General features: G+C 41.7%; 1 protein-coding gene across 1 annotated transcript in view; it reads right to left on the bottom strand.

The window, feature by feature from the left end:
• LOC138635924 (protein bicaudal D homolog 2-like) overlaps positions 1 to 11,908 on the bottom strand; it is a 42,454-nt gene extending 30,546 nt beyond the window's left edge. Inside the window, exon 1 of the mRNA XM_069723654.1 lies at positions 11,642 to 11,908. Coding sequence (XP_069579755.1) covers positions 11,642 to 11,881 — 240 coding nt within the window. The 5' untranslated portion in view covers positions 11,882 to 11,908. The remainder of the gene's footprint in view (positions 1 to 11,641) is intronic.
• Positions 11,909 to 13,573: the final 1,665 nt, after the last annotated feature.

The following is a 13,573-nucleotide window of genomic DNA, read 5'->3' as shown; positions in this document are numbered from 1 at the left end:
GCACGCGCGCACGCACGCACGCACGCACGCACACACACACACACACACACACACACACACACACACACACACACACACACACACACACACACACACACACAGGCCTCTGTGAACAAGCAAGTACTAATCAGACTCATGAGGCCCTTTACACAGCTGACTGAAGAAGTCATCCTCAACCATAAAAAAATATCTCTATAGCATAATTGGCCTGCAGGAGCCCAGTGAAACAAAGTTACAACATAAATTCCCTCTCCTTACATCAGGCAGTAATGATCAAGCTCTAGTGAATGCTTTCATCTGATCTGGCTGGGGAAAACTACATGTCATATTTTATTCCGATTTCACATAGGCCACTAATGTGAAGTCAGTGTTAGATATTCTGTGTGAAGTCAGTCTTTGGTCAGATTAGACTCCATGTTCAAACATGTGCTAATCTAAATTCATTATACGTCTACAAAGACTGGATCTAGAAGAAAATTGATCTTCTTTACAAGGTGAAACACCTGAAAAAAGAAGGACTATGCCCACACTGCCATTACACTGTCTGTGTTAGCCTGCAGGCTCCTTACTGTGTTCACAGACTGGCTCCTGTGTTATTACAGGGAAAAACAATAATTATGCCCCAAGCAGTGAGCTGAAGATTCTGCAGCTGAGCACAGTTTACCTAGCATTCAGCCAATATAAGAAGATAAGGAGAAAATATACATACATGATACGGAATATGCAATAGAACGAGAAAAGAACATTTTCATGCCGGTAATGAGTGAAATAGAAGATGAAGTCTAAAAACAAACCATATTCCACTATCAACATTTAGAGAAAAAAACAGATGTTGGTAGATTTAAGTTTTTCCTGAAAAGCTTTGTCTTGACTTGGGTTACTGTTTTTGTTTCTGATTTCTATGCCTGTTTTGTCTTGTGGGACAGGGGAGGTATACCACAAGGTTTTAAACTCAGCTTTAGTATTTAATCTTAGAAGTCAATTAATCACAAGGAGGCGTCTGTTTATCCCTATCTGTTTGTGTCTCTATTGTTCAGCTTCTAAATCTGCGACAGGATGGAGGAAAAAGCCTCAGAGTGTCTCGGGGGTCTCTGGCTCCAGTACACCACATCAGCGTCTGAGCTGGGATCTGGGTTCTTTATCACCATTCATATCATCGCAATGTTCGATAGCAGCACCAGCTCTGGGCACTGGCAACCTCAAGCATTTGCAATGCAAAGAGAGCCTTATCAGCTGGCGCCTGCCTGTAGTCAGCCTGTCTGTCCCCCTTTCTGTCTGACAGAGATCTCCCAGACACACGTGCCCGCACCCCAGGGGAAGAGCCGTTGTTATGGTTACAATGCCAATTACAGTAACGCCGAGGCGGTCAGTAAAAGGCAAGGCACGGGGTGCCAATGACACAGATGGCTGTTTTAGAGCTCAGCCTAGCACAGCCTGTCCTCCCATGCCTCTCCAATTAGAGATTTGTTTGCACAAAAAAAAACATGCAGGTCTGCAGTTGCTTTGAAGTATTTTAGCTCTTTGCTATCTGACCAAGTCAAAGCCATTGTAAACAAGCAGTGACACAGATTGAATCGTTTGTCTTCAGTGTCTATTTCAGACTATTTCCCAAAAGACTTTGCTCCCTGTGGAGCCTTCGCATATGACTTCCACAGCTGAACAGCCTCCTGTGGTTACTGGCCTAAATGACAGATAAGGGGAGCAGCTGGGACTGCAGTTGGTGCCATGCGCACACATAAGCACATATATATGCATGCATCCGGGAACTCAGTAACACACCCAACACGTGATTATATTTTCTTCCAAAGTCCATGGTCAGGTTTCCTGAAGAGAGAGGAGGGCAAAGTATACATTGAATCTGTTTGTTTGTACATTTGCTCTCAGTCAGTGTAAATGGGGTTTACCTTACCAATAACCATTTATTAGATTTACGTTATATATCACACCTAATGCATTTCCCCTCATCATCCTATACTCACACATTAGTGCCGAGAATGTCTAATCAATCAAGGTGAAGCATTGACAGAATGGGGGAGGGACTGCAGAAACTCGATCTCTTTTTCCTGGAGTTTTCAATCTAAGATTCCTCAAAAATCGACTTGAATACAACTATTCATCATCCCTGATTGACTCTGTCCCCTACAGTCATGAATGAGGCTTATGTTATCTCACAGTCTATCCATGTGATGTCTCCCCTCTCCTATCTGTCCATTCACCATCACCACCCTTTGAAGGTAGTCTCCTGGGAGGGTTCAGCCCTTGCTCCTGGCCAGACAGAGACTGATGACCTCCCCTCCCCATTTGCAGTAATCAAATCCTTTTTGTGATTGTTTGTGCACACATTCCCTCTACCAGAGAGCGTAAATCACAGGTCAGGGTTGCAACTCTTTCATATGAGGCCAAGTCCATTTTTTAAGAATAAGGTGGGGGTTTGGTAGGCTCACTGTCACTGTGCACATTGATTGTATCTGTGTGTAAATAAAATACTGTAGATTACAATGCAGTATCTGTTTATAACAAACACTAATTGTCTTGGGTTTGAAAAACACAGTTATTTTATTCCATATTCAAACAACACTTGGTTCATTAACTAATACTTTCTCTGACAACACAAAAGAAAAGAAAAAGATCAAAACACAATGCCCTAAAGAGATTTGCTGAACAAATGCAGGGGAAAAAAACACCTGCAGTTCTTTAATCAAATACAAATTTATTAAGCAATGAGTCTATAAAAATAATGATAGCTGGTTAGTTGTAGCACTTTAAACTCATTAAGCCCGCTGATAAGGAACCTCTATTCCTCTCCAATCTAAAAGAGAGTGAGGTGGTTCCCACAGGAAACCCATGCACTGCCCAGTGTCCCTCCCACCAAACCTCCCTCCCTTTCTCTGCCTACAATCCCCATTTCTCAAGAACATCTGAGAGACTGGCACACATCCAATTACAACCTCTCCTCTCCAGGCCCAAACTCTAATGTTGTTATTGCTGTACAGCTGCCCAAAAATACAATTGTCTTCTTATCTACTCTCTACTCCCAATTCCTCTCTCTCCCCTGATCAACCATGCCTGAGGGTATCAAAGTGTGGGCTCCATGAGACTTTGGTACAGCACACTGCGACAGGGGGGACCCAGACCCACTAGCCTATTTACAATAGGAGCCTGGGGAAGGGGGAGGAGAGTGGAAGGTGGCAGGCAATCAGTGTGGCGTGTGGGGAGAATGTAGACATACTGCTGTTCCCTCATTGCACTGTGATGTTGGAAGTTAAAAGGAGCCCCAGGGAGAAGGGACAGCCCTTTGAAATTGGGTTTGCTAATGTCTGAATAGATGGCCCATTAAAACGAGAAGGGAGATGCTTTTCAGAGTGTGCCCCCTGGTTTAATTAATTTAGTTGAGATAGGAAGCACTACTTTGCCAGACAGTGAATAATTGAGACGAGTGGACTGTGTTGAATTCTGAGGAACCAGAGAGAGGTGTGCCAAAAAGTAGTCATGTAATACAGAGACCACTATCTGATCCATGATCTCTTCCTCAGCTTCATCAGACAAGAAAAGGGCCTGGAGAAGAAACTGAAAAAAAAAAAAATAAAACCTGTTTAGAGGGAGGATATGGGTGGGGCAAGTCCCTTGGATATGTGTGCATGTGTGTATCTAGGGGTGGGGTTGGGGCACCCACCATCTGTCTACTGGCTACCCAAGGTTCAATCCCTCTCTTGTCAAACATGCTAATAAGCATGTAGTGCACCACCTCCTCCTATATTTTGTTCTTCTCTCCTAAACTGAGGTAGTTAAAAATACCCCTTATTGGGAAAATGTCCATCAAGCATCCGTCAACATCATATTTCAAGACATCTTTATGAGCACATCGACAACTGGAAGTCTCTGGTTGTTTCCTGTGTTCAAATAAATTAGTCTATAGATTGCTGGTGGAAACTTTCAAATCCACTTTTGTCAAGTTTAAATGTTAATGTTTTTAGTGGATCACTGATGTTTGTTAAGATTTGAATGAGTTCAGATCATGGGGAAAATAACTGAGGTACAGCATGAGAAGTACAAAAGTGACTGAAGCTTGGTGACTTGATTTGCTATTGAATCTTTGTTCCTCTTTCTGTTGCTGAAAGTAATAATATCCAGAACATTGTGAAAGGAAATGCTGCATAATAAAGGTGGACGTTAACACACCAGGACAGGCAAAGCATAATTCCTCTCTATAAAAAAAAGAACTCCTTGTTAAAAGGATGTGACCACATGTGGTCACGTCCTCTGATCCACTAAAAGGTATCCGCTCTGATACAGAACCAAATTTCATATGCTTCCTATCTGCTATAAAAAGACTACTCACAAATAAACAGGATGCAGCGCTGGGGGCCAGAGAGGCAAGCTGTGACTCATTTCAATAGGAGGAAGAAGAGAGATTTGATGGACCAGAGGTTTGCTTAGACTCAGCAAGAGTCTTTATGATTACGATAAACCAGTGGGCAAGATTTATCATCAAAACACAAAGCCATAAACGAACATTAGAGGTTGTTGACGTGTTTTATATGAGGGTGTCATTTTGTGTCGATCAAGTTGGATTCTGTAGCAGAGAAGATAAGGGAAGCCTGTGGGCAATCTAGTACAGACTTAAACTATGGGCTCTATTAAAGGAATGATGCAGGGAGAACTCGTAACAAAAACAATCTCAAAACGATGCCCTACCCACACACCAAGCTGATTCACCTGTTTATATAAGACACCACGGTCTCAAGGCAAATAAACATGACCCCACTGTGAACCAGCTATCTTAACTACAATGCAGTTCATAGGCCTCCAGCGGACGGGGCCAAGTGTTTGAACATGAAAATTGAGTAACTATGACAGACATTATGTAACTTGGCATCTTGTGTTACCAAAAGCTTTAACAGCCAGGTACTGTTATCGTTTACCAAACTTACGTAACATGATGGTTTGTGTTATTGTTGCAACATAAACTATAGTTTTAAAAAAGCTCACAAATGTTAATCAATTAAAAAAGCAAACATTGATGGTGATAAAAATAAACGGGTACTGGGTTCAATCAGCTGGGGAAAGTATAAAATATTATCCAAGACACACAAAGAAACAACACATTATAGACAACTGGACATGTAGGAGTGAAGGGATAAGTAACTTTTGTGTTTCTTTCACACTTCTAGCTCAGTCATGTGCATTTACAATGCCCTCTTTGTTGACCGTTTATATTCTGTGTGAAGACAAGAAGGAAAACCAGAGGCTCAGAGAACCATGTTGTTTTGTCAGAGGCATACAGTCATTACTATGACCTCATCCTCCGCTTTTAGCCTGGACTCATGCCAGAAGTGGCCCTAGTCTTCACTAATTGGATTACAGTAGCAGAATCATGACCCTGCTGGACAGCCGTAACGCTGCTACATGCACTTCTGACTTGTGTAAATGCTTAAAAGAAATCTTAAAAAATGGGGTATTTAATACATTTAGCTAAATCATAGCTGTAATTGTAGGCTTTACAATAAATGAGGAATAAGAATAATTAACAATAAAAATAGCTGGGTTTGGGTTTAATTTGATAGACTTACTTAATTTGGACTTCCGGATTTTCATCCATATTTACTGTAGCCAGAAGGCAGTATTTCAGAGTGTGATCTGATGATGCACACAGAATTAGATAATATTTCTAGAAATAGTCACAATGATAAAACTTCTGAGAGGCCTGGTGAGAAACTTTCAGAAGAAGGCAGGACTTTATAAATACATGATTCTTTTTATCTAAACATACTGTACAAACACTCCATTATTTAAACGGGAAGCCCAAAAACATTCCTGGAAGCCAAAACAATTCCTTCACTGAGGCCTTGAACACTCGACAGTCCTCCACTAAAGCTCCACAGTAAATGTGGCCTCTGTTTGAACTGTTGATTGGTGCTAATGGTATTTTGTTTATTAGAGTTAATGACAAAAGCTTTTAAAATCAGTCAGGATTAGCAGCAGGCTATTATACTGAAAACTAGGCAGAATGACTCATTTGTTACTCCGCAATACCGTACGGTCGTCCTGCTGTGTGTGTGGATCCTGTGGATGAACTGACCTGTCTGGAAACTTGAAAAGTTATTGTGAAGGTGGTCTTTACAATAACTTGCACATCTTTATTGAGACTGAGATTGATGGCACTCAGAGAACAGCCGCCGGAGTAGGCTAATGGACCAGACGAGAGTGAGCAGGGCAGTTTTCCAAGAACACCTGACAGCCTCTGTGTAGCATTACCCAAAAAAAAGCACCTACCTGTGTCCTTACTATGGAGGTTGCTAATGAGTGTGGCTAGGCCTGGCAGGCTCTCAGACTGCCGTAAGCCCTGTGGACAGCGGCTGGGATTCATCCTCTTAGGCCCAGAGGGTAGAGGATTTGGGACTTTATTTAGTGACATTTAAAAAAGATTACCCCTTAACTGCAGTCTGGCCATCCGGCAAAATAAATTATGGATAAAATGGCACGTTGGAAAACCCCAAACAATGCTGAAAAGCCCAATGAAAATCAGACAATGATTGAGTAACGTCTCGAGAGCTATTATGAAGGCTGGGAGTGTGATAGGAAACAAGAAATGGTCGAAGTAAGAGAGAAAGAAGGATAAATATTATTAAAGTGAGAGATGAGCAGCTGTTGATGAAACATGGCTTTGGTGTGTCCAAATGAAATCAGACTGGCTATATTTATGACTCTTCATATAAGAGACCAGATGGGTTTGTGTCCTCCTCGTATTTTTTTACTGACGCCCAATCAGCATCCAACCCATTTAACTCCACAGAAAGGGCTTAGAGTCACACCAGATAGCTTTGTTTAAGGACATTGGGATATATCCTATAGTGGTTTGCCATTTCAAAAGGGACAAAAGTGACCAATCCTTTCAAATGTACCCACAATGGAACGCCTCTCTCAATCTCTCCTTTGTCATGCGCTGTGTTCCACTGCCATTTAACCCTCTCTTCATCTGTGACACTCAAGACCAGTTAACCCCGGTGGGCTCTAACACACAAAGGGCCAGAGGGCCGGGCACAGAGAAATGAGGTTTGACTGAGCTTAACAATATTTAGCGTTCTGATTGTCTGGTTGAATTCCACACTGCAGTAACACAGCTGCTGCTATTCTGATAGACCCTGTTCCTCCCCTCACAGCTCTCCTGTGTGGGACTAAATGGCCCCGGTGTGGTCTCCGACACTTGCCGCAGTGCAACAAGGACCAAAGGAGCTTTTGTTAAAGTAGCATTGTCATAGAGTTTGTAGCCTGAAAAAGAAAGGACCAGTATCAGGAAACAAAAAGTGAAGACCATGGAACGCTCAATGGGTCTGTTGTCTTTGGATGACGTATTTGTGGTCTCTGTTAATCTCATTACATTAACACAGACCTAAATAAAACAGAAGGGCTAAACATCAAATCCAGCACAGATACCAATGCCTCTTTCCATACAGGCACAGACTGTTCATAGGAGCCCGAACTGCATTAATAGGTAGAGGTGAGGCACGTGATGTCAGCTGTGATTGGCTTACATTAAGTATATCAACAACAGCTGAGAGAACACCACCTTACGCTCCTGCTCTGCAGGTGTGTTGTGTAATGCCATTACCTTGTGACTGACACTGGACTCTGCAACTTAAATGATAATTGGGTAAAAGTCCACACAGCTCAGTTCTATCAGCAGCCAGGCATCCTGGTGGGGGAGGTGAAATGGCCCTAAAGTAATATCAACATTCCAGTAACTATTTGAAGACAAACTGTTACCTTTATCCTGACATTTAAAACTCTTACTCTTATTTTGTTAAAATTTTATGGAATTGAAATTACTAATAAAATATCTTTGCGTTCAGCCATGCATGTTGTTGCTGAGCGTAAATTACACACTTTACATAAGGCAGTACATGAAGTTGGAGTATGGCCATTATCAAAGGATGAATCTTTTTTATGTTAAAAATTATACTGATATTATCCTGAATGATACAGTATGGCACACCCCTTTTTTCAGGGGTGCCTTTATCAGAGATCTGTCTTAAGAGTGAACAGCTTATTATGAAGAAATCAGCAGTTGAATTTAGATATAATAGGCTATATATACATATATAAATAATCATTGAGGAAATGTTGGTTAATCATGAAGCAATGTAAGATCAGGAGAGTGGACATACGAAGTCTGAACAGTGTTACAGTCCAGGTCTCCAGGAAGTAGCACAGCGGCAGTGGGCCAAGTGACTCACATTCACCATGATGTACCAGCAGATGGATCGCTCGGTCAGAGTTGTGCAGTACTTCTGGCCTACAATGAAATGGTGACGTCTGTCACTACATGCAATCAGCTGTATCCTTTACCTCCTTTTAAAGACAGTAAAAGAGTTAAACAATGGGTTTGGGGGAAATTAACATATACATTGCAGTAGAGGCAGATGTCAGTATACAAGCAAATAATAATAATAATAATAATAATAATAATAATAATAATAATAATAATAATACTTGGACAATAATTTGTAGTTAGAGGGACATTCTATGAATACTAATTTACCACTGAATGGTTACTTCCAATTGGCATGTTGTATATGTACAATCGCAGCTAGCTCTACGCTTATCCCTCAGCAGTCACGCACAAACATAGTGAGAAAGCAGCACCTGCTGAGGAAGCAGCACGGCTGTTCAAATTAAGGCACAGAGCTGTGCTGTTACTAAGCAACCGCAGTGCACAGAATTCCTCCATCTTCCTGCCTCAAGAGTAACGTGTGTGGGGGTATGTGTAAGTGTGAATATTAGTGTGCCTGTGTGTGTGTGTGTGCGTGTGTGTGTGTGTGTGTGTGTGTGTGTGTGGGTGGGAAGGATGGGGGGTAAATGGCAGAGAGAAGTTTGCCCACTGTCATGATGATTTCTGATTGTGTGTTTCTGTCCAGGAGGAGACTCCAGAGTGGTATTTGGGCATTTAAATCCCTAACAATACTCATAAATCTAAACTATTTTCTTTTGTGTTGAGTTTGTGCATGCCAGCAAGGGAGAGGAAAGGTTTTGGGGTCACAGGAAAGAATCCTGTGTTAAGCAACTCTGCAAATCTCGCAGACAATCTATTCCACTCTAAGTCCTCAAAAAGAGAAGGGACATCCAAACACTGCAGCCACCAGTGTAAACAGTAGCTGTGTACCAAAGGGAATGTGACATTTGTACCTGACCAAAGATATAACTGTTTTATGTGCTTTTGTCACAGCTGCCAACAAAGCACACTGGTCAGTTTGACCCGAAATGTCCTACATATGTAAAAGTAACAAAAGAGGCTGTAAAGCTGATAGATAGATAGATAGATAGATAGATAGATAGATAGATAGATAGATAGATAGATAGATAGATAGATAGATAGATAGATAGATAGATAGATAGATAGATAAGACAGACAGACAGACAGACAGACAGACAGACAGACAGACAGACAGACAGATAGACAGATAGATAGATAGATAGATAGATAGATAGATAGATAGATAGATAGATAGATAGATAGATAGAGTTTATTGATCCCACAACATTTTTACACTACAGCAGCATGAGAAGATACAGGGTAAGCAATAAAAATCGAGGTAAAAATATAATTAAAAAAAAAAAGAACAGTATATACAAATAAAATACAATAAAATTAAATAACAACAGTGCAATGGTCAGTAGTTTGGTGCAAATGGCAGTGATATGGCATCTGTATTTCACAAATTACGCTGATATTGTGATTTCTAAATCTGGATTGTGCGTACAAACCGGCCACTAACATAAGTTTTAATTTTAGCCCATCTTGTGACAGCGGCTTATCTTTTGCTTGCTCCCCCCTATCTTGTGTTCTGCGGCACACAATAAAGAGGAAATGGAGAGGGATGTAAGAAGAATGTGTTTGTATTTTAGTTGTGATAGCATCACTTCTGCCCTTCATACAGAGTCTGGGTTGGGGGGTTGGGTAGTAGGAAAAAGGAACATAGCTTCTGTCTCTTAAAAGGTTAACATACGAGTGCTCTGCAACCAACACAGCTCAACCCTGTGGCACAAGAATTAACTTCTGCACAGATTTCAGCCAACAACTCAGTTTATTGCCCACACAGATGGATGTTTACTCTGTATTATGAGACAGAAAGAAGACCAGATGTAATCTAAGAGTCGGACCTGACTCAGAGTGAAAACTTTTTTTTTTTTTAACAAGATTTCAACTGGCATATTTTGAAAAACTAGGAAAATCTCCAAATATTTCCCAGGTTCTTTTTATTCACTTTTTGTTTGCTGCCCTGCTCTTTTTGCATCATCCAGTCTGTTTCTTCTATTCAGAGCATTTTGCTGTCCTTCCTCTGTGACAGAGCTCGACTGCCTTGCCAAAAAAAAAATGCTTGGGAAAATCGAGCAGCAGTTGCTGAGACAGCCCTAAGACCTCTTCCTCTCTATTTTAACAACCACTTGAGAGAGGGCCGCGGGATAGCAGACACAGAGAAGAGGGAGAAGCAGAGAGCTGGAAAACGTCTCCGCATGCGTTTCAAAACCCCAAAAGTGATGAGCAGATTTTTGGCAAGACAATAAGGGTTTAAGTCAGCTTTCTCAGCTATTGGTTGTTTTGCCTAGAGGGAGGACACAGGAAGAACCCATCTCTCAAAGGAGGATGTGAGGAACCATGAACAAGCATGTGTCAAAGCAGGAATCCTCTTTTTTTTTGGTCTCCATGACGACTTGTGGGCACAGAAAAAATTGTAGGAGAGCAGCAGTTGGTGAGACTTTCTGTCTAACGCCGCTCTATAGTTACACTTCTCTATCTACAGTATATCACAAGATGGTGACAATCTGCTGCTCTCGTGACGACATTGGCCACAGCGTGATATGACAGCCCGGCCACTGTTCAGAAAGACACACACATCCTTTATCTGACACTCTGGACCGGCTTCACTCTCGACATTCTTTCCATTCCCAAAAGGTCATAACTCGTTTGGTTTCCTCTGCAAGCTGTTCAACCCTCTCTCTCTCTCTAAGCGGGAAGGTTTAAAATTCAAACATAATCCCGCCTCTTCTAGCTGAACTAGAAATTCTTGTTGGCAAGGGCCTGCATGAGCTCAGAGAGCACTCAGAAAATCAACAGTGTGCAAATAAATGTCTCATCTTGCCTTTTGTACCTCATTCCATGCACATTAAAGAAGTGCAGATCACACTGGCTGTAATAATGATCATACAGCTGGTGTGATTAAAGAAGCGGACGTGGAAACACACTAGCTGTGAGCCAGACAAGAATGTGTTGAAGAAGGGGCCATAAGAGCTGCATAAATAAATAAAAGGTGGTAGTGCAATGGGGAACATCCTGAGTATGGTGGGGGTGGGGTGATCATCCCTTCCTCAGTTTGCAGTTTTGACCTTGTGGTGAGAGGCAGATGCTGGCCCAAAAGTCAATATATAGAATATGATGAGAGTATACAAATAACATTAAAATGACTAGATCAACTGAACTTCATTATCTGCTGTTACAGTACAGATGACGCCCCAATATTAACATAAGGCACATGGTTTTTTAGAGTTGATGCGTATAGGGCCTCTGAATCCTAGATGATATTGCATATTCTATGATTTATTTATGATATTGCATATTCTATGATTTATTTCATAAACAGCCTACCTCTTTCAGCTGGTCGAGTTCCTGTCGGACGGCTTCGTACTCGATCTCCAGGTCATCGTACTGCTGTTTGAGCTGCTGCTTCTCCTCCAGGACCACCAGCCCGTACTCCGCCGCCTGGATCTTCTCCTTCGTGGTCTCGCTCAGCTCCCGGGAGAGACGCTCGATCTCAGGACGCAGCCACTCCGGCCCGGCCTCCAGCAACAGCATAGCGTCGGAGTATCCCTGCTCGTCCACGGACATGATCAGAGCCGGTGAAGATCAACCAACGTACACAGAGGATGTTGGGGCGTCTTCAAGCGGTGTAACCTTGAAGAAGAAGCGGTTGCTCAAATTCGTCTGTATTTAAATTGCATGATTGTTACGTTTGCACTTCTCGTTGCCGGTCTTATTTCTTTGGTCATGTAGATGTTCAATTATATTCCGTCAGCGGAGTCCGCCGTTATCTCTTAAAAATGCTCCATCGTTGAGCTCCTGCGTTTCCTATCACTTCTCCGCCGGCTTGTCGGAGAGATAGAGCCGGAGCCGGAGTATCAATGGCCAAGACAGGAGAAAGGATATACAATTTCTGGTTCGTACTTTCAAAATAAAACTCTGGCTGATAAAAAAAGGAGGCTTCAAATCATTCGTGAAAACGGATTTATTTTGTCTTATTCACATACAAAAAAGAAATAGAAACTGAACGTTAACAAATTATATGTGGAGTGCATCAATGCACTGATATTTTCCCCAAATATAAGCACGTGTGTGCTTTATTTTGAAGACAATACCTCTCCTCTTCCGGTAGTTTAGCCGGATGGTTTGAAACAGCTGAACTGCCCGCTTGCTCAAATGAGGCGCACCGACGCAATCAGCTGGGAAAGCTCCTGCCTGCTGGCAGGGCTTCTCGGGAAATGTAGTGCGTGTAGTACTCGAAGCCAGTGAAAGAGGCCTTACAGACGCCACGAAGTGAACTCATTTCCCATAAGGCCTTTTAAATTTGCTTATGTGGAGCACGGAAATAGCTATCCAAACCGTTTGTTGTCATATAAATAGAGCGGGCAGACGGGCTGACGGCTGCTCCGCATGTTTCCACATGTATATCTGCTGCCATCTGTCGGAAAAGCTTATGAATGAATGTTTTCAGATAATTTACTGTATCCACACAGCCTATCTGTATTCAGGATTTTTTTTTTTTTTTTTGTCACTAGGACCACATATCAAAAGGTGTCATTAATACCAAACTTTAAAACTGACTTAGAAATGAGCTACTTCAATTCAATGAATGAATGAAAGAAATAATATTCAGAAATATTCATAGTAACGTATTTGTTCTTAGGGCCCTGGTTTTATGCGTGGTGGCTCTAAGGCAATGGATCCATTTAATATTATCAGTTGCACCTGTGCTAAAATGGCTATCGTCACTGAACAAAGTCCATTTACTCAAGTATTGTACTTAAACACAGGCATGCTTTACTTAGGTATTTCAAATATAGGCCGATGATACTTTATAGGCTGCATGTAAAGAATTAGCCTACATTAGCTCCACATTGAACAGCCGAATCATTTCAATGCTGCATGTTAATGCATTAATGGATGTTAACAATCCACTAAAATGTGTAAGGTAACACTCACATGGGCTGTTTTTCCCGTTCTTTTACATTTTGCGGATAATACGGTTCAACTTTTACAAGACATTTACTTGTAAAGAAGTCTTTTTTGTTGTTGTGGTATTTCAACTTTTACTTAAGCTGAGGACTTCTTCCATCCAAGTATTTCCTCCATCACTGCTTTATTGATGTATCCCAAACAAGTCTGAACTGAAACCTGTCTCCACACCTGTGACACAGGACTGGTTTCAACATAGATGTCTGGCTCAAGCATGCTCTGGTAACTGGGCTTTATGGCCGGACTGAAAGACAATCGGTATGTTTGTGGTTTACAGATACGGTCAGA

Source organism: Brachyistius frenatus, unplaced genomic scaffold, assembly GCF_029030835.1.
Source record: "Brachyistius frenatus isolate BFR_SWC_R1_liver_20210118 unplaced genomic scaffold, ASM2903083v1 Contig_6, whole genome shotgun sequence".
In the NCBI taxonomy this organism is placed as follows: Eukaryota; Metazoa; Chordata; class Actinopteri; family Embiotocidae; genus Brachyistius; species Brachyistius frenatus.
The sequence above is the reverse complement of the archived record's forward strand: the minus strand, read 5'-3'. Positions and strand labels throughout refer to the sequence as shown.